Source organism: Cryptomeria japonica, unplaced genomic scaffold (assembly GCF_030272615.1).
Source record: "Cryptomeria japonica unplaced genomic scaffold, Sugi_1.0 HiC_scaffold_17, whole genome shotgun sequence".
NCBI classification, from domain to species: domain Eukaryota; kingdom Viridiplantae; phylum Streptophyta; class Pinopsida; order Cupressales; family Cupressaceae; genus Cryptomeria; species Cryptomeria japonica.
The window spans coordinates 859,542-884,631 of NW_026728839.1; the positions used below are offsets into that span (position 1 = coordinate 859,542).

The 25,090-nt window shown below is 34.8% G+C and overlaps 1 protein-coding gene across 5 annotated transcripts; it reads right to left on the reverse strand.

The window, feature by feature from the left end:
* Nucleotides 1-6,823: 6,823 nt before the first annotated feature.
* Nucleotides 6,824-24,326, reverse strand: LOC131050273 (uncharacterized). 5 transcript variants are annotated; one of them, XR_009359938.1, is made up of 12 exons: nucleotides 23,540-24,326; nucleotides 18,517-18,593; nucleotides 11,382-11,461; nucleotides 11,198-11,266; nucleotides 10,735-10,809; nucleotides 10,419-10,484; nucleotides 10,157-10,222; nucleotides 9,935-10,009; nucleotides 9,614-9,703; nucleotides 9,400-9,437; nucleotides 9,155-9,229; nucleotides 6,824-7,157 (listed from the first exon to the last, which is right to left on the reverse strand). XR_009359938.1 is itself a non-coding variant. In XM_059214901.1 (11 exons), exons 3-11 carry the CDS (start codon nucleotides 11,447-11,449, stop codon nucleotides 7,145-7,147), a joined length of 597 nt encoding a protein of 198 aa, XP_059070884.1. In that variant the 5' UTR covers nucleotides 11,450-11,461; nucleotides 18,517-18,593; nucleotides 23,540-24,326; the 3' UTR covers nucleotides 6,824-7,144. The 5 variants fall into 5 exon arrangements, 3 of the variants coding, with proteins under 3 accessions (XP_059070884.1, XP_059070885.1, XP_059070883.1); XR_009359937.1 differs by having other exon boundaries at nucleotides 9,382-9,437; XM_059214901.1 differs by lacking the exon at nucleotides 9,400-9,437.
* Between the last annotated feature and the right edge of the window lie 764 nt (nucleotides 24,327-25,090).

Genomic DNA, 25,090 nt, shown 5'->3' on the forward strand with positions numbered 1-25,090 from the left:
TGACAAAAGAAGATGATTCTCAAAAAGATAATCAAACCAGATATAGATCTATGATTGGTGGTTTGATGTATTTGACACAGACTAGACCTGCCATTATGAATGTTGTAGGTCTTGTTGCTAGATTTCAAGTTGACCCTAAGGAATCTCATGTTATTGCTATCAAAAGGATATTCAGATATTTGAATGGGACAGTTGATTCTGGCTTGTGGTATCCTAAGAATGATGACTTTACCTTGAGTTCTTTTACAAATGTTGATTGGGCTGGTGACGTTGATGACAAAAAGAGTACTACAAGTGGTGCATTCTTTTTGGGAAAGAAGTTGGTGTCATGGGCAAGTAAGAAGCAAAATGATATATCATTATCTAGTGCAGAGGCTGAATACATTGCTGCTGCTAGCAATTGTACTCATGTAATTTGGATGAAACAAATGTTGAAGGATATAGGAGTTATTTATGATGAGCCTATTGCTATTTAATATGACAATTCAAGTGCTATAAATATCTCTAAGAATCTGGTACTGCATTCTAAGACTAAGCATATATCCATCAAGTATCATTTTCTGAGAGAGAAGGTGAATGAGGAAGAAGTCAAATTGGAATATGTATCGACAAAGGAACAAATTGCAGATATTTTCACGAAGCCTTTTCCTAAAGATACTTTTGAGTATCTCCGGGAGAAGTTAGGGGTGATGGCCCCTCCTGATGAGAACTAAGATGCATGGATTGCATCAGTCCAATGAGCCTCACAGAGATATCTTGTGATCCAGATTGATGAGTGGTGGTAGTTACTTGACAGGAGTAGTCAATGTTATGGTTCAAATATTCAGATTTGTGAGTTTATTCAAAGGGGGAGAGAATTTTGATCTCTTTACCTTTGTCATTGATTTCAAAGGGGGAGAGAAGCATGTGAAAACCCTGAAGCAATTTTAGGAGAGACAAGCAGAGAATCAGATTTGAGTTATTGATCTAAGGGGGAGATGATCTTTCTGATTTTTGGGAAGATTGATTTCTTTATTTCCATTGATTGTTTTCACATTCATATGTTGACATCAATTCCAAAAGGGGAGATTGTTGGATATTGGCTGATATGTTGTCATTGATGTCAACATATGTGATGTCAACATGTTTTAGTATTATAGTCAAATTGTTTGAGTTGGATGAGCCTATATGTTGCAAATGAGCTGATGCAATTTAATGGGATGTGAGATACTTATATCTAGTTGATTTAACTATATTTTTCAGAGGTCTACATGTTTATTTAATCAAGTTGTGAGATTCGATATAGAGGATGATTATTTAGTTGTTTGGTATTGCAGTTTTGGTGAATTCGTATGTTGTGCTCCAGAATTATAATATTTGTGGTTGCAGACATACAAGATATATTATGGACATTGATGTGTGTCCTCTCTTTGAGTGGTTCATAATTTGGAAGTCCATAAGCTAAAATTTTAGTTTGACAGTCAATTATGCTGATGTTCTTGAGGTCTGGTAGAAGGATGCTGATGATTCTTGTAATGCGAGATGTTGCGGTGCAATTCATGTTTCTTGTGGATATTTCTAGATCATGTGCTATGCGTATTGGTGGTCTGCATTCATTAGTGAGCGTGTTGTAGATGATTTTCCTTATTTTGGTGGTGTTCTTCATGTTGTTGGCCGACATGGTGATGTAGCATGTTGCGGATGATTGAGGCATAATCCTTGGAGGTGTTTCATATTGCTATGATTGTTAAGGTCTAGACTATGTCTTAGTCGACATTTTTTTGGTGTGCATGCATTATTGTAGTGTGTATGATTGTATTTTTGTAATATGTAGCATGTGGTGAGCTGACCTACATTGCTAGGTTGATGATGTGTATAAATAAGCATTGTAATCATTGAGAGAGGTATCTGTGTGGTATCTATGAATGTGTGTAATTGATTAAGTGTGTGAACAAGTGCTTGATCCTTTATAAGTGTGTTGTAGAGCAGATCAGACAGTGAACTTAACCGAAACTATACTCAAGCATGTTGAGATGCTATTTTATCAGTTCATGATTCTCCAGATGTAATCTGAATGCTTTTGTAAGTTAGTGTGACTTCTTGTAAGGTAGTGAACCTTCCCTAAAGGTTGTAGCCTTTTCGGGTTTTGTAATATGAGCAGTGAGCTCTAGGTAGTATGCTTGAATGCATGTGCATTCCTCTCTTGTAATATTTTTATACTTCTAACAGAGTATACTAATATTGTAGGTTAGAAACCCACCATGGTTTTTCCCTTAACTGATTTTTCCATGTCAAAAATCTTAGTGTTATGCGTGTTATTAATGTGGTGTTGTTTTATGCTTTATTGTTCATTACCAGATCTGAGTTGTGGTTTAAGTTGCAATAAATTTTTGAATTTGTGGTGCAAACTGATTCACCCCCATCTCAGTTTGCTGCATTTGTTACCAACAATAAGATCAAGTCACCTCATGAGCATATGACGATAGTTTGGATGAGATAAGGCCCAAATAGGCTTAAAATGACTCAAAATGAGGCACACTAAAGCAATGGTCCAAAAAGTGTGAAATTGTAAAGGGGTTACAATTTACGACACTACAATATAATAAAACCAATCATTCATAAATGGTATAGCCATACATACATATTCTATACAAACTTACAAAATTCTTTACTAAGGTTTTTAGGGGGTTCAAAAAATTTCAAATCAAACTTCATGGTAACCAAAACATAGCGAATTATATGGAGAAATTCATCTTTCTAATGCTCCAAACATAATCATGGTGTTTGTTTCATTCTCTTGGAGGCTCTTGCAAAAAGTTAACTACTAGGACCACCTTATAAAAATACAAATTATGAGATTAAATTCTCACTCACAAGTAAAAGTGTTAGGTGTCTAATATGCATATTTCATGTAAACCTCAAATTGAGCTTAATATGAAGATGTTCTAATTTTGGAATGTGTGTGCTCAATTTACTAGCATAATAACTAAATTCCTTATAATATATTGACACAATTTGGATTTATGAAAGAGTCCTTATGAAAATGGTCAATAATGGATTTGATTTATAGATTTTAAAGAGAATCAAATGGATGGTTGAGATTCAATCCTAGATCTCAAGTTTGATCCATGGTTGGAGTCTGATCCATGGTTGGGGAGCTAATGAGGAAAGATGGGAAGCATGAGAGAGTTGTACATTATTTTGATTTTTTAATCAAAATAATAATTAATCAGTCATGGAGATAAATCAAAATAATAAGTGCTCCTCAGTCATGGAGATAATAGAGTTGAATGATGAGTTAACTACCTACATGAAGGGAGTTAGGGGAAAGAAATAGTCAACAAAGTAAACAAATAAGTAAAGAAGATTAGTTTGGTGTGTAGGACTACGAGCACACTTGAGTGAACTAGATAGAATAGATAATCAACTAGGTGAAGGGATTCTAATGAATTCTTAATTATAATTTAATTAATTAGAAGTCCATATTAGGAGGAAATTAATATCAATAAATTAATGGATAATGTGTGGATAAAATGAATGGATAATTGAATAAATACCTAGATAAAAAGTTAAAGTAACGAATAATGTTATGTCAATTTAATAATATAATTATAATTTTTTAATTAAATGATTAGGTGCTAGGAGTACTAGGTGATAAATGTGCACTAGTAGAGAACGATGATGTCTAAGGTAACATTATTCTATACACCCTACGTATCTTAAATTGGATAATTAAAAGTCAAAACTAGAATGCAATTTATGAAATTATTGCAATACAAGTGAGCAATATGTTTTTTTTTTAAGTTCAAGTTAATTACGGTTTTCCCAATCTTGTTTAATGTTGAGGCTAAATAGTAATTACACTAGCTCGAAGATAACATACAAACTTCTACAATGTATTGAGAAACAAAAGTATCATTGAAAAGATTGTGAAAACCATGACACATCACCTCAAAAGACAAGTCTATAATTCCACATTCAATTTTCATTCATTACAAAATAACAATCAAAATTTAATCATGAGAAATATTTCAATACTAAATGCAACTTGATTGATTGTAAGTTATTTCATTCAAGAAAAAAAAAAACCGTAAAAATAATTCCTCAATAATATCTTTTAGCTCAAAGGTTTAAAATCTTTGCTATTAAATTATATTCTATGGAGTGTGAGGAGAAAATACAATCATGGAGCTTAAGGAGAAAATCTAACCATACATGTTAGACTTGATTGTGTGTTCTAGATTACTTTTGGTCCAACAATATAATTATAGACACTTACCTACATATCAATGTTATATTATTTTTAAGGTACAATTCCAAGAATTATATCATATGGACAACTTTTATATTTCCTTTTCACATTCTTAGATACTTCTCCATACTTAAATGATAACGGTAATACTAGTAAATATAGAATCTTCCTTTACAATATTAAACTAGCAGTTGCACGTTCTATTTGCACGTTCTATTTGCGTGCAACGAATCACTGATAGGCATGATTTCTTGAGGATTTAGTATTTTTATGTGGGAAATAGTTGGAATGCTACGCAATGTTGATTTTTTTTGAGTAAAAGGAAATGTAAAATGCTTGAAGATATATAGCTAATTCTTTAAAAAAAGAAATTAATTGTTTCATCTTTGAATGTGTTTTGTTTCTTTAAAGATTTCAATAAGCCTTAATATTGGTGAATGTTGTAAATAGGTGTAATACTTAGAAAAATGATAATATATTATAAGGTTAATGAATAAATAGTTGTCATCCTAAAAGCGCGATATAGTAGGTAGAATAATATATAGTTAGAAAAGTGATAATAGATTAGTAGTGTTTATAAACAAAATGTTTATCATTTATAGTATTTATTTTTATCAATTTAAAAACCACATTAATAAGATACATAAGTATGTTAAAAAGCTTTATTATGATGTCATTAATTTTGTTGAAAGAATTTTTAATTTTATTGGTTATGAATCTTACCAAATTAAATTAATCAGTAAATTTTATAAATAAATAATGTACATGTAATAAAATTAAAGGAAAAAAATAATGGTTGTTTAATTAATTAAATAAAAGTTTACACAATGATGTAAGTAACTAAATGTATAGTTTTACAAAAAGGAAGATTTTTAAAATTTATTTTAAATTGTTAGTTTGTAAGAATAAGAACTTTAGTGTTAATTGTATGCATTTAAATGAATTTAAAGGGTGTTTTAAAAACAAGAGCTTATTGCATATTGCATAAATTTAAATGAATTTAAAGGGTGTTTTAAAAACAAGAGCTTATTGCATATTGCATAAATAGAAAAATAGAAAAATTGTGTTGTATTGTACAATAGAATAATTTTTAATCGATATTCATGAGAAAGTGAAAAAAAAAAATGGAAATCTTAGAATGTTTGGTTGATAGCAAATGAATAAAAGTACTTTGTTGTATTGAGTAATGTAACAAATTTATAATAAAATATATGGAATACAAAAAAGTGTAAGCAGTAAAGATCAACTTTTACATTTGAGTTTATTTTAATGAATTAAATAATTCACTTAGATAAGAGTATCCATTTTCACAAGAAGATTACGCAAACCTTATAGAGCAGGTACATCAAAGTTAAACAAGGGCTGCAGGGCAGCTTAGTTCCTGCCCAGTCCTGCGAAGGTGGGTTTGGATTGGTTCTATTGTTGATAGGGAGGGAAATAGTTGTTTTCATTCAATGCCATGAGGTGTGTCAATTCAGGTTACATTAAGTTGATTCCAGGCTATGCTCAAATGGGTGTTTTAGAACACAGTTGCTTATTTAACTTTCTTAGAACTATGACAAGATTTCTTGGTTTGAGGGCATATTAAGAATACACTGCAGAGCAGATTATTCCTATTTGGAAAGTAAAATCAGATTTTATTGTCATTGTTTCTGATCTAATATTTATCAGCTTGATCAAGGATCTTGAAATCTCTTAAACAGTTTTCCAAGAGGTAAAGGTAATCAAGTTAATCACATTGACATTATCTGATATATCATGTCAATTATTGTTTGACATCCTAAGAACGTTAAGAGGAGTAACCTGAAGTGGTATTTGTTGCACTTGGAACATAATCACAAGCATATGCTACCATTGATTCTTAGAGCAGACACATTGGAGACAAACAAATGAACAAGTAGTGAATAGGTCTGTTTATTTATTATAGGTGGTGGAACCTGCAAGCAGATAGATTGGAAATAAATTAGCAAAGAATATTTATTGTTGTTGCAGTTGTATGGAACGCTAGACCTATCTGCAAACCCACACAGGGAAGATGACAGACCAGTTTTTAGAGATCAACTAATTATTTATTATTTAAACATTCAAACATGTTTGAACAAGGAGACTAGTTTCAAACAACCTTTATTAAAACTAAAAGAATATAAGTTCACAATTAAAATATTAAGTACAAAGAGTTTGTCAATCTAATACATTATATGTGCATTATAATTATAAAGGAGATTGAAATGAACTATATAACCATTAATACATTGCTAATATTATTGAGGGGAAAACAACTATTTTATAATTATAGATAACTTTCATTTGACATAATATGAATTCCACATTTTAGGTCAGCAAATCCTTGCTCAAAGATGCTGATACGACAAATAATTATAGAAAAATTATAGGGGCCACCCCAACATTCTGACATTTGAAATCCTTCAACTTGAAAACGAGTCGAACAAATCCATAAAACAGAGTTAAATTGGAATGCTCTATGATAGTTCAAGCCACCTATTAGAAAAGAAAAACCCATAACGCTAAGCTGCTATTTGTTTTTCAAAGAGCATTAATCTCATCTAAAGATCCATTTACAGAAGATGTCTGATTTCAAAAGAAAGATTCCATTTCTAGAACTTACAGTTGGTAAACTATTCTTGTATAAGAAATGTGCATGCCTGTTTTCAAATACAGATGAAAAGTGATGTGGGTATCAATAAACTTTGAGAGAAAAGCCTTTAAACATGCACCCAAAAGCTGTTTAACCAGGTTGGAGAATATGATTGATTGATCCAGACAAAAATTGAAGGCAAACAAAAATATTGGCAACGTAATCTTTACCCCGATGTTGTATTATCTTGCAAAGTACATGTTGAAAAGCTCAACTTGCTCCAAAATTAAGTGTTATCTCAAGTCAATCGCCAATGTCTAAGTAAATGCCCTGCATACAAATCAAACCAAGTATGATGTAGCAAATGTAGCAGAAAGGTCAACACATCAGAAGCACAAATGTGCAAACAATACAACATATGTAAGGTGTACGATTATTATTTATACATAGTAAAAAACATGACAGTGCATTCATATCAATCAAGCTCATGTCAACTCCTAATAGAATCTAAAATGTCAACCTGCTCAAAATTAATTCCCATGAAGTTGTATATATGTCATGCCCAGTCACAAAAGTACAGATGGTAACATGATGATAACATTATATTCATATTTTTTTCACAGCATAAGCCACATTATATTCACATTATATTAACACAGTAGCAGAGTTTGTGATAGTCAGACAATATCATAGTTTGTAGGGCCATTGCCACCCAAAAAAGTAATAAGATTTACAAGCTTTAAAGGCCGAAGTTTTTTTCAAGTTTGCAATATTCATTAACGTGGACAGTGTTAAAACCCAATTACATCAAAATTCCTATTGCTTGACAATATCAATAATGATGTTGTTCATAGCTAATGTGAAAGTGCCATAGACGTGGAGCCTGCGCAACATAAAGACCATTGGTGAGATGTCTTGTTGGTATTGTTCGTATGTTATATCTGTGATATCTGGGTAAGTTTGTTGAAGTATGTCTCCTTGCAAGGAGCAGTCGATGTTACCTTCTTGTGTATTCAATGTGCAAAGTATGATATGGTGGCAAGAGGTTTGTGTGTCAGCATTGCACTACGTGCAATGGACAAAGTCCAAGTCAGTTGCAACATCAAATGGTAGGGAGTGGTGGCATGTTGAGCAAGATATTTCATAGGGTGGAAAATAGGCATTCTTTGCTTTGAGGACACCAACAACCTGCAATTGCACTGTGTATAGTAGGCAAAGAATTATAAATACTATGTAGTAGAAAGCTTAGGGCAGAGTTGTAAAGGTACGTGTGATCACCTGGATACTACATTTGGCAAGTGTCTCCAAATGTGCTTTTGTGCACTGGTCATTAAGCTCTTCAATGAAAGTAGACTGCGATGGGAGGAATGACCGGGTTCCTTGGGGACCATCATGCACAATATTTTTGAACAGTATAAAAGGTATATCTACTGTTGAGAAGAGTTGTTGCAAAGTTGCACACAATTCTGTGTACGTGGTGGAGATGAGAACTTGCAAAATAAAAATGTTTGTGGGAAGGGCAGAAGAGGGCATGACAGGAGGAACAAAAAAAGAAGGTGCAATTCAAAGTGTTCAAGATGTACAGTGGCCATATCTTCTTGCAAATCACCATCCTTTATATGTACTTCAAGGTGTGTTTTGGTCAAATGGTAACTGGTTCCAATTGCTCCAAATGAACCAACGGAATAGTGGCAGTTAGCTTCGCTTAGTTGTGAGATTGTAAAATTGAGTGCTAGTTTGTGTTCGGTACAAATGCATGGGATAGTTCAAAAGGTGCTTTTTGCAGTGAGAGCAATGCAACAATCTGCATCACCTCTTTCATACTGTGATTTATTTTTAATTGTAAAGTTGGAAATGCGGATGCCTGATCCAATGGTAAAGCGTGGCAAAAAGGTGTCCCCCAATGTGTTGCTAATATTCATTGTAATTGTCATCTGGCCTTTACAATCTATCAGGTCCACATGCAATATCTCAGTTTTGTTTTATGTGTTGGTGTACTTGGCAGGTCCATATACAGCAAGAATGTCACCTTCAAACATATAACCAACTCGTTGTGTACACAGGTCCAGTATTGTGCTAGGTTTTGGTGGTCTTGAAGAAAGGCTGCACAAGGAAGGGTCAATAGGGAATTAATGAAAGAGCATTAGTAAACCAATCCATGTTTATTGGCAGCAATCCATGTTTATTGGAATCAGCTTAAAGCTTATGAAACTCTAATAATGCGAACACAATGATACATGCAATTTTACTTGAGAGACATTTGCACCCATGATCCAAACTAGAGTTAAAGAAAAATTGAAATAGATGGCAGAATTTGAGAGGGATACCTGTGGCTTGAATGGCTAGTTTGTGGAGCATGTCTGGAAGATGGCGTTGTTTGTTGTTTCAGAGGTTGGAGTTGGCTACAAGACATGAGAGGAAAACATCAGTAAAGGACTTTAGGAAACATTGTGTAAGTGTAAGTCTTCTTACTACGTTGGGCATTTTTACCACATGAGAGGAAAACAACAATAAAGGACTTCAGGAAACATTGTGTAAGTGTAAGTCTTCTTACTACGTTGGGCATTTTTACCATTTGCTTATATGCAGGGCTTCAGCACCACTCTCTTGCTGATCACATTCCATGTGGCTAGTGGATCCGCGGGAAAAGTGCAAAAAGTGTTTTAGTGACTTGAGGGGTTTGATAGGGTATGAAGGAATCAAAGTCAAATAATTCAAGTGAAACTCCAATGTAAATGTGAGTTTCAGAAGGTAGAACTTTTGTTATCAGCATTGACATACGTTACCTCTTGCTTGTATGTGGCCGTGGATTGGGATTTTGCTGTTTGGTGGAATGTGCATTGGGATTGTGCTGCTTGGAAGAATCCATCTGTTGACTGTAGATAAAGCAGGAAGGGAAGACAAAATATTAGTGTGCTTTTTGTACATGGCTGGTTGTGTCAAAAATGTCTCATCTCACAAAAGGGAAATGAATACTGAGTAGACTAGTGACCAAGCAGAAATGTAATCTATTGATGGACAAGAAATAGAGTGGAAGTGAAATTGAAGGAGTAAATAAGCTGAAAGATAAATAGTGTTAGTAGAAATGAGATAGATGGTTTGAATACCCTTTTTTATGTTCAATTTTGTGCGGCTCCATTTTGACAGGGGTGAAGTTTTGTTGTTCAATGTTGCTAATTTGCCTACAGGAAAGCAAAGCAAAAAGTGCAACTTAGAGAGTGAATGAAGACATTGTATAAGGATCAATGTATACAAGAGCAACTTATAGAGTGAATGAATGAAAACGTGCTATGAGGATAAATGTATCTGTGGAGGAACACCATCTTTACCATTTTATTGTGTGTTGTTGTGGAGAGGTGGCATCCGGTGCACTGGCTTCCATGTTGGTGAGGCATCTACAAAGTCAACAGATTGAGATCAATGCAATGGTAGCAGATTTATGGAATGTTGTTGAAAATAAGGTGATTCATTGACAAAGTGAGGAGTAAAGAGGCATATTTAGCTTCAATGTCATTAGTGTTTGACGAGACTAGGAAATCAATGCAATATGGAAGAGGTGTGAAGTTCATTAGCATAGTGCACATAGGTTACCGTTTCCGTATGTGCTCGTGTGAAGGAGTGCTATTTTGCTTATTGTATTCGACCTTGGTAGAGCTCCTGCAAAGGGAAGAAAGCATAGCATAGGATGGCAATCAGAGTGCAAAGTCAATTAGGTATGAATTTCTTTTTTAATTTACATGACAATAACTGATTGACATATTGTGCTATGTTGTATACATAATCGACATATAGGCCTGGACTATAACAAATAATAAATTCAAGGTGCAATGGGCACTAGAAAGAGAGAAGTAATGCAATTTGTGAAAGCAAATAATTTGGGTGGGAATGAAGGAATTGAGAGGGGTACCTTTGATTGGTATGACTTGCTTGTGTAGCGAGGGTGCTGCAAGGGTTGTCTTTTCCTTTGAGTTGATCGACATGGCTATAACACAGCAAAGCAAACAAACATCATAAGATTTGATGCTAATTTTATTGATAAATAGCAAAGCAAACAAATGTTGTAAATTGTGATGCTAATTTTATTGACACACAAGTTTACATTTATTTAATATAGTAGGCATGTTTTACCACTTTGTTGTTGGTATTTGTGCAATAGGTGCTAGCTGTTTCAAAGTCTCTTTGTTGTGCACGTATTTACAAAATACAATATTCAGAACCATCCAATGTCAGGGTATTTGTAGAAAATACAAAATTATTAATCAAGCAATTGTTGCAATATTCTTTAAAGTTATCACCATCCAATGTTAGGTCATGTGTAGAAAATACAAAATTATTAATCAAGCAATTGTTGCAATATTATTTAAAGTTACCACTGTTTTCCAAGGTGCTCTTGTAAGCTATGAGCATCTGGCTGACTGCAATGGACATGTATGGAAGATCTGCAAGAGCAAAGCAATGAGTGCTAGAGAGACAATAAAAATGCTTGTTTAGTGAAAATGTTTGTGCTAATTCTATGTAGGTAAGCAATTTGTTGAAATCGTCTAAATACTGTACTGTTTTTTGGGCAAATGATGTTCCTTGGAAGACACTAATCCAAATGACGTTGCTCGGCTAGGGTCCATGTGTTAAGTGAGCTGCAAAAGAGTGGCGACATTAGACTTTGTGAGGGGAACTTATGCTATGCATGTAAGAATAAAGCATGTTCTGCAATAGTATTAGCACAAGGAATGCTTCAGGTAGATAGTTACATGTTGGCTAAGGGGTATCTTCTATTAATGTTTGCTCATTGCATAGCATATGCCATGGCTAGACAATATTGTCTATGTGTGTGAGAACAATATCATGGTCAGTCCAATATGGTTCCAACCTCTTGGTCCTAGCTATGTGTGCATTATTGTTTGTCCAAATGTGATCAATGTTGCTTCTTGGCAAAGTATCATTCTGTTCATGTAACAAGTGCAAGTTTTGTATTTGCATGTGTCTTTTAAACAGTTGTATTGTTTTTTACTGTATTGATATGTCAATGTTGAAGTCACCTGCAATATAGACAATGGCACCACTAGGAGTGATTGCCATTGCTTCATTGATAATAGCAATGATGTTGGTAACTAATGTTCTTGGTTTGGCATAAATATTACAAATGGAGAGTGTGTGTTGATTAACACTGCATGAGAGTAATAGTGCTTCAACATTGTCTAGTGTTAAAGGTGTTGTGCTAACCACATGTATGTTTTTGTTAATACAAGTCATTATGCCATGAACATGGAACGCTGCAAAACAATTGTAGCCTGGAAGTGTATTGTCCGTTGTTGGTGTATACAAGTATGTTTCCTGGAGGCAAATAATGTCTGGTGACATTAGGTCTGTGTCACGTAGGATGTCTTCTCTATGTGTTTGGAAATGTCGAGTGTTTAATGTAGAAATGACTATTTGGGCTATACTTTTTTGATAGTGCACGTCATTTTGAAGAGTCCAATTAGCAGTTGTGGTGATTCGTTCCATCTCATCTATGACTATTGGCTTTATCTTGATGTTTCTTGGTGTTAGAGGGCTCAGCAAGAACAATGTTTCAATAGTTGATGTGCGACTCAGAGCTGTATAAGACAAACCATGTTGGTGGACACCGAAAGGTTCAAATGCAAGACCATGCATGGTGAGTCCCTGTGCTCTATGTATTGTTCGAGCACATGCCAGCTGAAGTGGAAATTGTTTTCGAATAGTAGTCTTCTATGTAGAACTGTGTCTAGGGAGTGGTTTTGCAACTCGAAGAATTGGCACCCATCCATTGTTAGCATATGTTTGGTTTGGCTGTGGTAATTTTGCATTTTGAGATCTTCCAATGCGCTGATCGTTGAATTCAACCCAAATGACATCGACATTGCTGGTTTGTGTATATGATTTGAATCATCCATTTGAGCCGTTGACAAGACCGTCTTGTATATCATAGTTACCACCATATATCTTGATCAATATGCCTTCTTTTAACATTATTTGATTTGCAAGATTTGCACTATGTTTGTACAATTGTTCTATAGGAACAGTGTTGTCGTGTTCATCAATTGCATTAATTATGAGTAGTTCTCCAAGAAGAGTAGATAATATCTTTTGGTTGTGTGCGTTGACATCTTTTCTTTAATAAAAAAGAAATGGAAACGTTGGGTCTACAGGTGGGGTGCGTAAACATTTGCTATTCAAATATGCTATGTCTTCCTTGGTTTGCGAGCCATGCGTATTCTGTTGAGAACAACAACAAACAACTGATTTGTTTGCCTCATTGTAGTTTGCAGATTGAAACATTTGACATGTTGTTGCCAAAAATCATATGGCAATAGGTCAGTGTCTATTGTTGGTGCTTGAAACACTAGACAATCGTGTATAGGTTTTGCTTGGTACAAGTCACCACAGAATATAATGTCCAAGCCACCGAAGTGTTTAGTTGGGGTTTGCATTATTTCACGAAATCTTTTGTCAATGCAACACAACATTCTAGCTCCAACTAGAGAGATCTCATCAATGAGAACAAGACGCAATTGCTGGTATTCCTTTGTCAATACATCTAATCTTTCTAAACTTAGAGTATTAGAAGTGGATTTGTTAAATGGTATGAACAATGCAGAGTGCAATGTTGTGCCTCCTATATTATAAGCTGCTTTTCCTGTGTATGCAAGTAACAAGCCCTTCACTTTGTCTGGGTGACTATCTATTGTGTTATTGTATAGACGAAGAAGTCCTTGATACATTGCCTTTGCAGTGAAGGTTTTCCCTGTGCCAGCACCTCCTATTAAGAACAAGTACAATGGCTCATCTGGGTTTTGTTGTTTCTTCATTAATATGTCTTTTACTATAGCTTGTTGTTCTTTGTTCAGCATTCTACGAGTAGCATAATATTCTGTATTGTCATTCAAGTGGGGATGTCCAACTATTTCATATGGTCTTGACACTTTTTTGACGTAGACATTGTGTCTTAGTGTGGCTATGTCTGGTTCCAAGTTGTACTCTTCGTTGTCATCCTTATTTGTCTTTCGTACATTGTGTACATTTCTATAGTATTCGTCTTTGAGCTTTGCATCATTCATAGCATCGGCCATATCACCCCATGATTCGTTTACATTGTATGTGTACTTTGCTTCATTAATGTGTATCATTATTTCATTGTTGGCCAAAGCATCTTGCCAAGTTTCGAAGCCTTGCTTCAATGTGTTTTCATTGGTGGAAAAAGGAACGTACAGTACAAGTTTCTCTCTATAATAGTTGTTGGTGTCAACATGCTTATCATACTTGATAAATCTGATAATTTGAGGTCGACCGTGCTTTGCTAATTTTCCTCTTGTCACTGCATATTTTGCAACAAATTCGGCAAGACAAATACTAGCTAATGCTTCTGGGCATGCAATATAATGATCAACAGAGCTTTTGCAAGCAACATTTTGCGACCCGTCTGGTTCATTGTCAAGAAGCTTGCGAGTCTCTAGAATAAAAGTGCGGTTGTGAGGGGCGGAAGTATCAATGAATTTACAAGTACGTGAACTATAGTTAAGGGGAAGAGAGAGGACAATGTGTATAGCTTGTCGAGCAGACATTTGTTGCAGGTTGAGCAAGGCATTTCCTAGTTTTGTTACCATGTTTATGGCATCAATGTTATGTTGCTTGTGATCTCTTCGTATTTTGTTGAATGCAGTTGTCATTGAATTATTGGGTTTTGTCATGTAAGAGCTACAATACATTGCTGCAGCATATGCATTGAGGACAAATTGTGCATCCGTGTTTGCTTGCCATAGATGTGGAATGCGAGGTGCAAATGAATTATTCCATATATGAGTTGGCTTTCTTTTGAGAAATAATGTTGGCCTGGTCACTGTAGACCGTATGGCTATGATGTATTCATGGTCAGACATGTTTATGTTGGCTAAGAAATCTGCAAAGGAGACGCATGGCTCATAGCTTGATGTCTCTAAAATTGATCTAAGGTTAGGAGTAGTGTGCATATTGTCACGGTCTTTGTCAATGAATGGTTCAAGTATTGTTGTTTCCTTCATTGGAGGCTGTGGGAAACCAAAGCAACACTTTCTTGTTCTTGACTTCCCACATTGCTTTGTGTGATGGTGCATATGCACTCTAGCTATGTGGTCATCTAAAGTGTCTGTGTTGCAAGTTATATATTTGTCGACAGAGTGTCCAATATTAGCATTGCTATCTTTTTCGTAGATCGGCGCGTCTTTAACCCATAACATGAAATGGTCATGTTCATTTCCTCGACTTTGAAATTCTGTAACTGAGAAGTAGTCCAATACATTTCCAAAAAAAGTTTCATTTGAACAAAATAATTGTTTCATTGCATTAATTCTACGTTTGTAATAGCGAGCACAAGTGACGAGATCTTTTTTTATCAAAGATGAAATGTCAATGTCAAACAACAAATCAAGTTGCATTTGTCTTGTGGTTGTGCGATGTGTCATGTAGAGTTCTCTTAATGTTTGTGTCAATGGTCCCCAATTTTGCTTTGCACTAGTGAATGTCAAAAAAAAAGTTGGTGGGCCTAATTGTCATATCATTGCAAAAACGTTCTTCTTGAGATGTTGCAAATAATCTGGTGAATTTCTGATCTTCTTGAGATCTGTATATCCAATATCGGATTGGAGAATTTTCTCGAGCTTTGGTTTGTACTTGACATCTCTTGCTTTCAATGTTTTTCCTTTTAACTTTCCTTTGCGGATTCTTATCCAAATGCAAGAAAACACTTGAGCAATTAGTATTTTGATAGCTTTAAAAAACAAATTAGTGGTGTGTTATGCAAATGCTCGATTTGAATTTTGCAATTCCCACTGAGCAATTCTTTGATATGAATTTTTTTTTGAAATTTGTTCGTCACGTGGTTCGCCAAAAAATAACGTTGGAAAGTTCATCTCTTTTGCATACTTGTCCTGGAATATTCCCAAAGGTTGTTTCCCTTCTGCAGGTGTGATTTCGATCATTTTGTCTTGAAGAGAATGTATAGTTCATGACTCGATGAACCCATGTATCACAGTGTCTGTTTCGAGCTCCATGGTATTGTTAATTTCATTGTCGGTGTCAGTTGATGAAGAGTCGCTACTAGGTGCCTCTTCTTGTGAAGGGTACAAATGGTCATGCCATTTTTTGTTTAGTTTCACATTTTGCATTTTGTATAATGTTGTTTTACACAATTCGTTCAGAGAGTTCATAACAGTGTTCAGACACACTCTGCCTTTTTGATATGCATTTTTGTATTGCAAACGTCTCTTCAATGCAACAACAACTGTCCATGTTTCATCAGATGATCGTGGCAATGCTGTTTGTATAATATTAATATCTGTTGGAACATTAATAATTGTTCTAGTTAATCCAATTTGGGATCTTTTGTGTCCTAATTGCCAAATTTGTGCAAATGCAATTCGGAGTGATACTAATCTTTCTTCAAGTTCTGAAAGTGTAGACGTGTGTACTAATGGCTTATGTGTGTTGATATGTTCTAGAGTTGCATATGATGGTTTAATGTTTTGGTTTAGTTGTTGTTTACAAAATTTGCATATGTTTTGACCAGAAGTGTGTTTTTTGTTTGGTAGTAGGTGTTGGTATGCTTGTATCATTTTTGGTGTTAAATTTCTCATGTTCTTAAAATGGAGTCGGACACATATTGTACAGACATGTTTTGGCATGTCTTGTATCTTTTCAGTGTAACGTTCTAGTTTTGTTTGTGAGCTTCTTGTTGAGTTTCAAATCCCGTGATATGCAGTTGCTTTATGTATTTGTTGTTTCACTTTGCGAAGTGAGTCATGTGTGATTTTTGTCAACAACTTTGTAGATTGTTTTTTGGGTTCGATAGACGTTGATATATGCATAGCTGTGTTTAAAGCATTTTTTGATTGTGTATATGTATTGATTCGTGTATATCCATTGTTCCGAATAAATTGTTTGAGCCTGTGCAAATTAGTTGTTGGTCTTGCTTGAACCAATGTCATTGTAGGTGGTTGTTCAACATTAATTTGAGTTGCTATTAGATTGTCCACTCTAGATGGGTTATAGTGTGTATGCATTTCATTGACTTTGTAACTCGTTATATTGTATACTTTGGTAGGTATCAAGGATTTGCAATATTCTTGTATGCACATGTTGGTCATTCTTGACCATACTTTAACTCTTACTTGCAAGATGTAGGATAGCCACTCAAAACAGAAATCTGCACCTTCAAGTTTGCTTTGCTCATATGGATCTCCAATTTTTGCAATATATGCTTGCCAACTTGACACGCCACAACTAATCGTGAGGTCACAATGGATACGTGTTTCTATGCAACCTATTGCTACATTGTCTTTGGAGAGTAGTGCATTGCAAAACGATTGAGCCATGTACCATCGAAGAGATGGGCCATCGTGTTCATTGTCTGTTAGAGTGGCTATTGTATTGAGCAAGTTGTCGCCACAATCTAACATTGACAATGCATCTTTGCACAAGTTGGGCACTGCATTTGCAAACTTGTCTTTTACAAAACTAGTAGTCGTTGTAAGAGCCGTCTCTGAATTGTGGAGTAATCTATTTTGCACCATGTATAGAGTCGTTTTCTTGTTAATTAGCGGTTCAAAATGTCCATGAGTAGGGTTTTGGTCATGGAATAGAATAGAATATGCATTGCTTTGTAAGTTCTTATTGAAGTGCAAGTACTTTGATTTTCTTGTTGAAGACCAAACACATATTTCAATTTTTAGCCATTTGGCTAGCCATCCAATACAAAATGCATCTCCCCAAAGGCCATTTTCATTACAACCTGGCAGTGGAATTGCTGGGAGACGCATGCGTCGTAGATAAGTGTCAACGTCACATACTCCATGCATTTCATACAATCCTTGGGGGTCGAGTTCATGGCCGTATGAATATAAAGCATCATGATCATTGATTTCTAGGCAATTTATAAAATGGTCAATAGTTCCAATGCGTAGCTCTATAGAAGTGTATCGCATGTGTAACAAGAACTGGAAAGAGTCAAAAAGACAATCGCCTACATTGTATACAAATGATTTCACCCTAAACATGTTTTTTTTTCCAATACCATGTCAATTGTTTATTTTGACAAGTCCACACTACAAGGTTTATAGTTCTCTGTATCTATAATATTATTTAATGATTTTGTTGACTGCAATTTATGGTCCATGTTGCACATTATCGAGCAATGACCAAATGGGTAACAACAAAAGTTCAACAATATTATCCTAATCATAAAATTCATGCCAATTACCCCACTATTTGAACTCCAAGGTCTCAACAAAGGCCATGCCCCTCGATCCTGGAGCATGCAAAACAATTTTCTAATCATTGACATGGAAAATGAAAAGTGCATCTAGCTAAGATGAGGCATACATAAAGATGTAAAAGTGGAGTCTGCATTGCAGGAGGAGAGGCATGATTTAAAAAGGCAAGAATAAAGTTGTTTGATGATCAACAAAGCATATCGCATAAAGTTTATTAATATCTTTGCTGCGAAACAAAGTAGTTTGTCATATATAGTTGTGGGTATGGAGACTTGAAGTTGTTTCTTTTAAAGTAATCTAAGGACATGAACTAAATTAAAGAGAATTTTAAAACAACCAGAAAGCTTCAAATAGTCCAGGCAACTAACCAGATTTGAGGGCATTATTTCAACTGTACAATGCACAATAGAAGCGCAAAAGTATCTTACCCTTTATGTGTTGCGTAATTAGATGCTACCAATGCTCAATGTGCTTTGCGATCCAGAAATCTTGTAAATGAGATATGCTGAACACACAACATAAGAAAGAAACCAGACACATTAAAGAGAGCAAGGGAAGAAAACATTCAATGAATGAGTAGCGTGTCATAAAAGAAGAGGAGCCCAAAAGAAGAAAACATATATATCAAGCATTCGATAGTAGATCAACTTTATGAATTCGCATATATTGTGGGGGCTACACAGTTCAAATGGCATCAGGAATCGATTTATTTTTTACATTTTTACTAATGTAGACATGATTGTACAGAGGGGGCTGCGATGCACAGTGTGCAATTTCCATGAGGACAACATGCCTAGGAAAGAAAATATGAAGAAAGGAAGAGATTTAGCTCGAGCACCTTTTGATAAATCAAGTATATTAAATCTGATTTTAATTCCAAAAACAGCTCCTACAGAATCTTCCACAATTAGCACAACATATTTTACACCATTTTTGCTCATGTACCTATCTAAAATGGACTCGTAACTTCAATTCCATCACTAATTGTCAATCCTCCAGTTTTATCAGGCTTGACAAAAAGGCCAAAAAATTCATTTTCAAATGACTTTGTCAAAGACTTGAATGATTTCAAAACGGATGTATTAATATTGATATAAGCATCTACTCCATTACTAGCACTGCACAAAAAGGAATCTTGCGAATCCTTAACACTGAAAAATAAAATTTCAAAAGTTTTCTGGGCCACTCCTATACAAAATTCAGATAGATTCTTTGATTCTGAAAATGATTTTGAAATTGAGTCTGAAAATGATTTTGACAAAGGCAACAAGGCAGTGTTGCTGAAGAAGATAACCATAACTATTCAGAGTATGAAGGTATTGTAATAGCAGGAGGCATAGGAGGCCTGGCCACTGCTCTTGCTCTTTACAGGTACAAGACAATATTGTTTAAAAGATTAGACACAGTTATTGCATTTGCAAATCAAAAGTCTTATAATTTACTGTTGAAGGAAGTAAAAATATTTTGGATTGCTTCTTGATGTTGTTTCGACTAAAATCAAAATTCAAGCTGTTGAAGGATATTTTACTATTTTCTTTCATTCTACAAAGTGATAGGCAAGTTCAAGATTCCAAGGAGTATACGTAATCAATTAAAAAGCTCTGAAAATGTGTGGGCTCCCTATACAGTTGTCACGGCATAATATTCTGCCTCTTGTCTTTGTCATGTTTTGTTAGGCATTGAAGTTATGTTGAGTTAATCATCAAGCAAAGAGAATTAACTGAGTAATTGCAGAGAATTATTAAGGAATATTGCCTATTGGAGAAAATTATTAAGTCGTTGGGTCTACTTAACATGATTCCACACGATTTCTTTACCGCGGATGATTTGCTCTTTTTAAAATCTGCTCTTCTGTCACATAGACTTTGTAGCCTATTTGTGCTCTTTGTTTTATGATATTGTCCTTGAATGGGCTGAGTATGCTCTGTGAGCTCATGTATTGAGCCTCTGTGATTTCATTGCTTCTTGGGACTGTACAAAAGTACTCTACTCTGTATTACAGGGATGTGCATTATTCTACATGGATACTTTGACTATTACTTTGAGTATTGCTGTCACTCATCATTATTGCATTAATTTGCTCTTTGGCTTGAGATTGGTGAGCATACTAAGAGCAATAATTGTTTTGGGCATTCCCAGGTACATGATTCCTCAACTATGGAATGGAGCTACTTCTTCAGTAGCCATATTGATCTTGCTTAAGAGCTCTTGAATCAGCCTATTTTCTAATCTCTTGGAACTTCACGTAACATGCTCTAGATTAAGTATGCATGGTGCATGCATTTTTATATGTTTCTAGATCATTTCAATTTAATTATTTTCATTTGTAAAGGTGTTTTTATTTTTCTGAAATGTATATAAATCATATTTTGATGTGTCCCTGAACAGTCATATCCTATTTTTTCAAAAATTGACAAACTCATCCCTAGTCCTTGCCTTCCATTCCTCTTTCCATCTCCATATTCTGGTAACCATAGATCAGATCAATGAAACCACTTGTTCAGAGAAACCTCATCAAACTCGCTGATATTGTAGTATGTTGATTGATCTTAGGCTGATATGGCAAAGCTATTGGAAAACTTGCAGCTCCAAAAGAAAATCAAAGTCGATATGACTCAGCAAGTTCACAGGTTCACATTTGAAGGAGAAAAGGCAAGACAATTCACAGAGAACAAAGCGAAATGAAGTCAAAGATTACAGATTCCAATTTCTACTTTTATTTCTCTTCTTCCTCAAAACCGTATTTTGCCCTGTTCACTGGTGAGTTTGGTAGAACTTTATACCAACCACCAAAATTCCATTAAAGTTGAAATCTGCCAGCCCAAATAGTATGTGTATCTCACGAAAGACTGTTTCTCAAACAATTCCATTACTTTGCATATATAAATACGTATCTCAAGTATGTCCTTCCTAAAATGTTGTTCCCTAGAATATACATCTCTAAATAATTTGAAGTTTTTGCCACAAAGCAGGGGAGAAATTTAGTATAGACAACTTTCTATTTCATTCACAGACATAATGCTTCCCTATGTACTAGTTATTTATATTTCAGATATTTTGATCTAACTTCAGGCCTCGTCAACATGTCCGGATAATCATCTCAATGTTTTAAGTCATCATTAGTCAAGCATCTAGGCAATGCAAAAAATCTCGAGCTGTATGCAACAATCATCACTAACAGTTGCCAAAGTAGCTAACTATCATTACCTATAGGCAACAGTGTAGGTGTATGTTATAAAAACAATTGAAAAATTGTGACCAATTCTTAGTACTTTGTAATGGTTATGAAATTACTTGTCATGATCATCCCCATTGTGTTTAGCTAGCATCACGACTGTAAGGTATCACTTCCATTACCCTCTACATGTGCTAAATAGTCCTTTGTAAACAAATAAAAATATCAACATAAATTCTTAGTACTTAGTAATGGCTATGAAATTGTTTGTCATGAACTCACGACTGCATCATGAGACTATAAGGTATCAATTCCATTACCCTCTACATGTGCTAAGCTATGTTAGCAGGCCTGCTCTGCAACCAGGTAGTACTCGTGTTAGATCTGTACTCGGAACAAGTACTGTCTGTGTATGCCCTGGACTGTGAGTCCAGCCCAGGTTTGCCCAGGACAGACCCCAGCTGAATCTACACTGGGGTCATATTAGAGTACCACACACCGCAAACCAGAAAAGAAAAAAAAATTGAACAGAAAAGTAAAAATAAAAATAAAAAATTTCTAAACTAACCCTAAAACTAATTTCCAAAGTATTGCGGTATTTTGAACATATAGAAACTGGTTTGATTTATCTTATCATTTGACATTAAATTATCAATTATCAGCAGTCTTCTGCAATGAATTTTGTATATTATGTTAAAAAGTGGCTATTTTTCATAGTTTTAACTTTTCATCAAACATCTAAGGGTTCAACATAAATTTCACAATAGCCTGATTTGAGTTAATCTTAGTGAAAACTAGGCACTACAAAACTGGTCCAATAAGTCTTCTATACAAGGAAAAGGATAATGGTACTTCATGGTGCTCTTGTTCAAGGCTTTGTAGTTAAGATGCACAAGCTCCATGTGCCTTTCTTCTTTGCTACTACCACAATTAGGCTGCTGTGAGCCAAAAAGACGCCACTGATGTTTTCTTTATCTACAAGTACAAGGATCTACCATTTGATCTCTCCATTCTCAAAAAAAGAACTCTATAGTGACGTAATAGGAAGAGATTGTCCTAGAATCAAAGAAATAGTATGCCTTACTTCACTGCTTGGACACTTCAGTGACACCTTGCTACAACCATACGACTTGCTTCTGGATTGCTAGTCTTAATACCAAGCTGTTGACTTAGTTTTGTGCATTCATAGGAAGTTTATTTATTTTTTTTTGTTTGAGTTCATATAAGTGTATGCGGCACTCCAGTTGAGGCTACTGCAATCTTCCAGGTCCAAAATAATTAAATTTGAGTTTTAATGTTTTACATAAAATGCTCAATATTTTAAGTCATCATTAGTCAAGCATCTAGGCAATACAAAAAATCTCGAGCTGTATGAAACAATCATCCCTTACAGTTGCCAAAGTAGTTCTCTGATCCCTTGATCTTGTGATCAAACAGTTTCTTGTATTAATGTTCCTTGCTCTTATAATCAATAAGAATGAATGAAAATATTTATCTGCTTTTGAACTATTTCTGTGTAATTTTTAATTTTCTCGGAGTCCTGTATAAAGAGGCATATGTCAATCTTTTGATGCATGTCAATAAAATTCTGTTCTGTGCAGCAACACACGGTTATTATTCTGTTTTTATCTTCTTTTGTCTCTGCCCACGGACACTTACATTATTCTCGTCACTTTTGAGTAAACACAACATTAATTAAACCATGAAACACGTTTATTGTCTGTTTCAGAGACAATAAAAATGGCAGGGACGAGGTAATTGGAATCTTGGTAGTTAATGGAAACCCTAGTTTGCTGGATCGATTGGTCACAGTACAACTCATACACAGCTCACGATGTTGTAATTTTACAGACAATGTCAGATGCACCGCAGACAAACGAGCATTTAAAACATGATATAAGAAATCTCGGACAACATTATCTGGGCATACTCTTCTCCTTCCATGAAACTGCGTGCAATCTTATCTGTTTTACCAGTACCCTATTATCAGTCCCGAGCCCTAATTTACAGCCTGGAAAATGAAGAAACTCCCTACATGCTTTTTCACCATAACCCTACCACTAAAACTGTAAAGAATATTATTGCATTCTGTTTAGCAGATTTCCTAGAGCCTTTACTGATACCATCAAATCCTAAGCTGAAGCCTAAAAAATTAGAATAGAAATCCATCAATCATATTTCAACCCAGAAACAAACAGTTCATTATATTTTAGATTATCAGAGACCCAGACCACCCTCATGAAACCCTACATAGAACAAAGGATTATTCGGTATACCTTAATATCCAGACATTGTTCCCAACCTTTGGGCAAAGGCTCAGAAGGCAACTCTATTTCCCTGGACCCGCCATCATCAACTTTCTCAGTTTTGGGGACCTTGGACGAACTTGCCATGGATTGCATGGAAAGGGAAAATTCATCAGCTTTCTTAGTTTTGGGGACCTTGGGCAAACTTGCCATGGATTGGATGGTAAGGAAATCAATTTCATAGATTGTAGTGAACAACTTCATACTTTTATATATGAAGACGAGTACATGAACAAAATTGTCCATAGCTTAATAAACCAAGAAAAACATTAACGGGTGTATCAACCTCACATTAAAACAAACGAATATGAATAAAGTGACCGCTTTAATCGGTGCATCAAACTTTAATGGGTGTACCATATCCTTCAATTTGAGCAGAAAATCTTCACATATTCAAGCATAGGCAGCATAGAAGATTCTGCTTTCACCCTCAACATTAATCACATTAAAAATTCCAGGAACTAAAAAGAACGATGCATTGAAACAATGTTTCTTCAGTCAAAAAGCAGACTGCAGACAAATCACATGAATACCAAATCAGAAACCCTACAGCCAAAAACTAGAACCCTTATTAGAAAATTCAACAATGAAATCGATGATTGGAGAAACCCTCAACAATGAAAACAATGGGGGCAGGAACTAAAAAAAATTCAACAATGAAATCGATGATTGGAGAAACCCTCAACAATGAAAACAATGGGGGCAGGAACTAAAAAAAAACCTCTACCAGAACAGAGTAGCTTTCATTGTAGACTTTGAAGGTTAGAAATTAGTGAAGTAGGCAATTTTTATATGTGTAGTTGTTAAAAATAGTATTTGTTATTGAAAAGAATGAAATAATTTTAAGTTATGTAAATTTTGAATAAGATAAGTGCAACCTTGAATTGTAGAAACAAAAAAATAATAAATGAAATTATCTTATAAATGAGATGATGAAGAATGATGCCAACTTGGTATGGTTCAAATGCGTTTTACAATTATAGTAAGCTGGCAAAAATAGATTTTAATACTGCAATGAAGTTGACAATTACACAATTGTTTTATGTGTATTATTGCAAAAACTTATAATATGAAGTTTGAAGATATTAAACAAAAAATAAAGCTAGAATAAAGGAGCAGGGAAGGAAACATCATACTTACATGGAAGAAAAAGAGAGAATACTCTGATAGCGATTGGTGCACTGAGGAGATGACACTTGTGATAATCCAGAAGCATCACAAAGCTATGGAATTGGAAGTGGAAAAGTTTTAGATTTGACAAATTAAAGCACATAGTTACTAACACATTGGAGAAAACAAAGTTCGTCATGATCATTACAGTGAAAATGAATGCAAAGAATAAGAAGAAATTTAAAAGAATTCAACCTACTGTTGTAGCGCATTTTAAAATTAGTGTCATACATACAGGAAACCATCCCATACATATGAGTGTCTATAATAGTAGGTAGCTTGTATTATTTCTATGTAAAATTTTTATAGCAATCAAGAAAGACAAAGGACTATATATTTATTTGAGAAAAT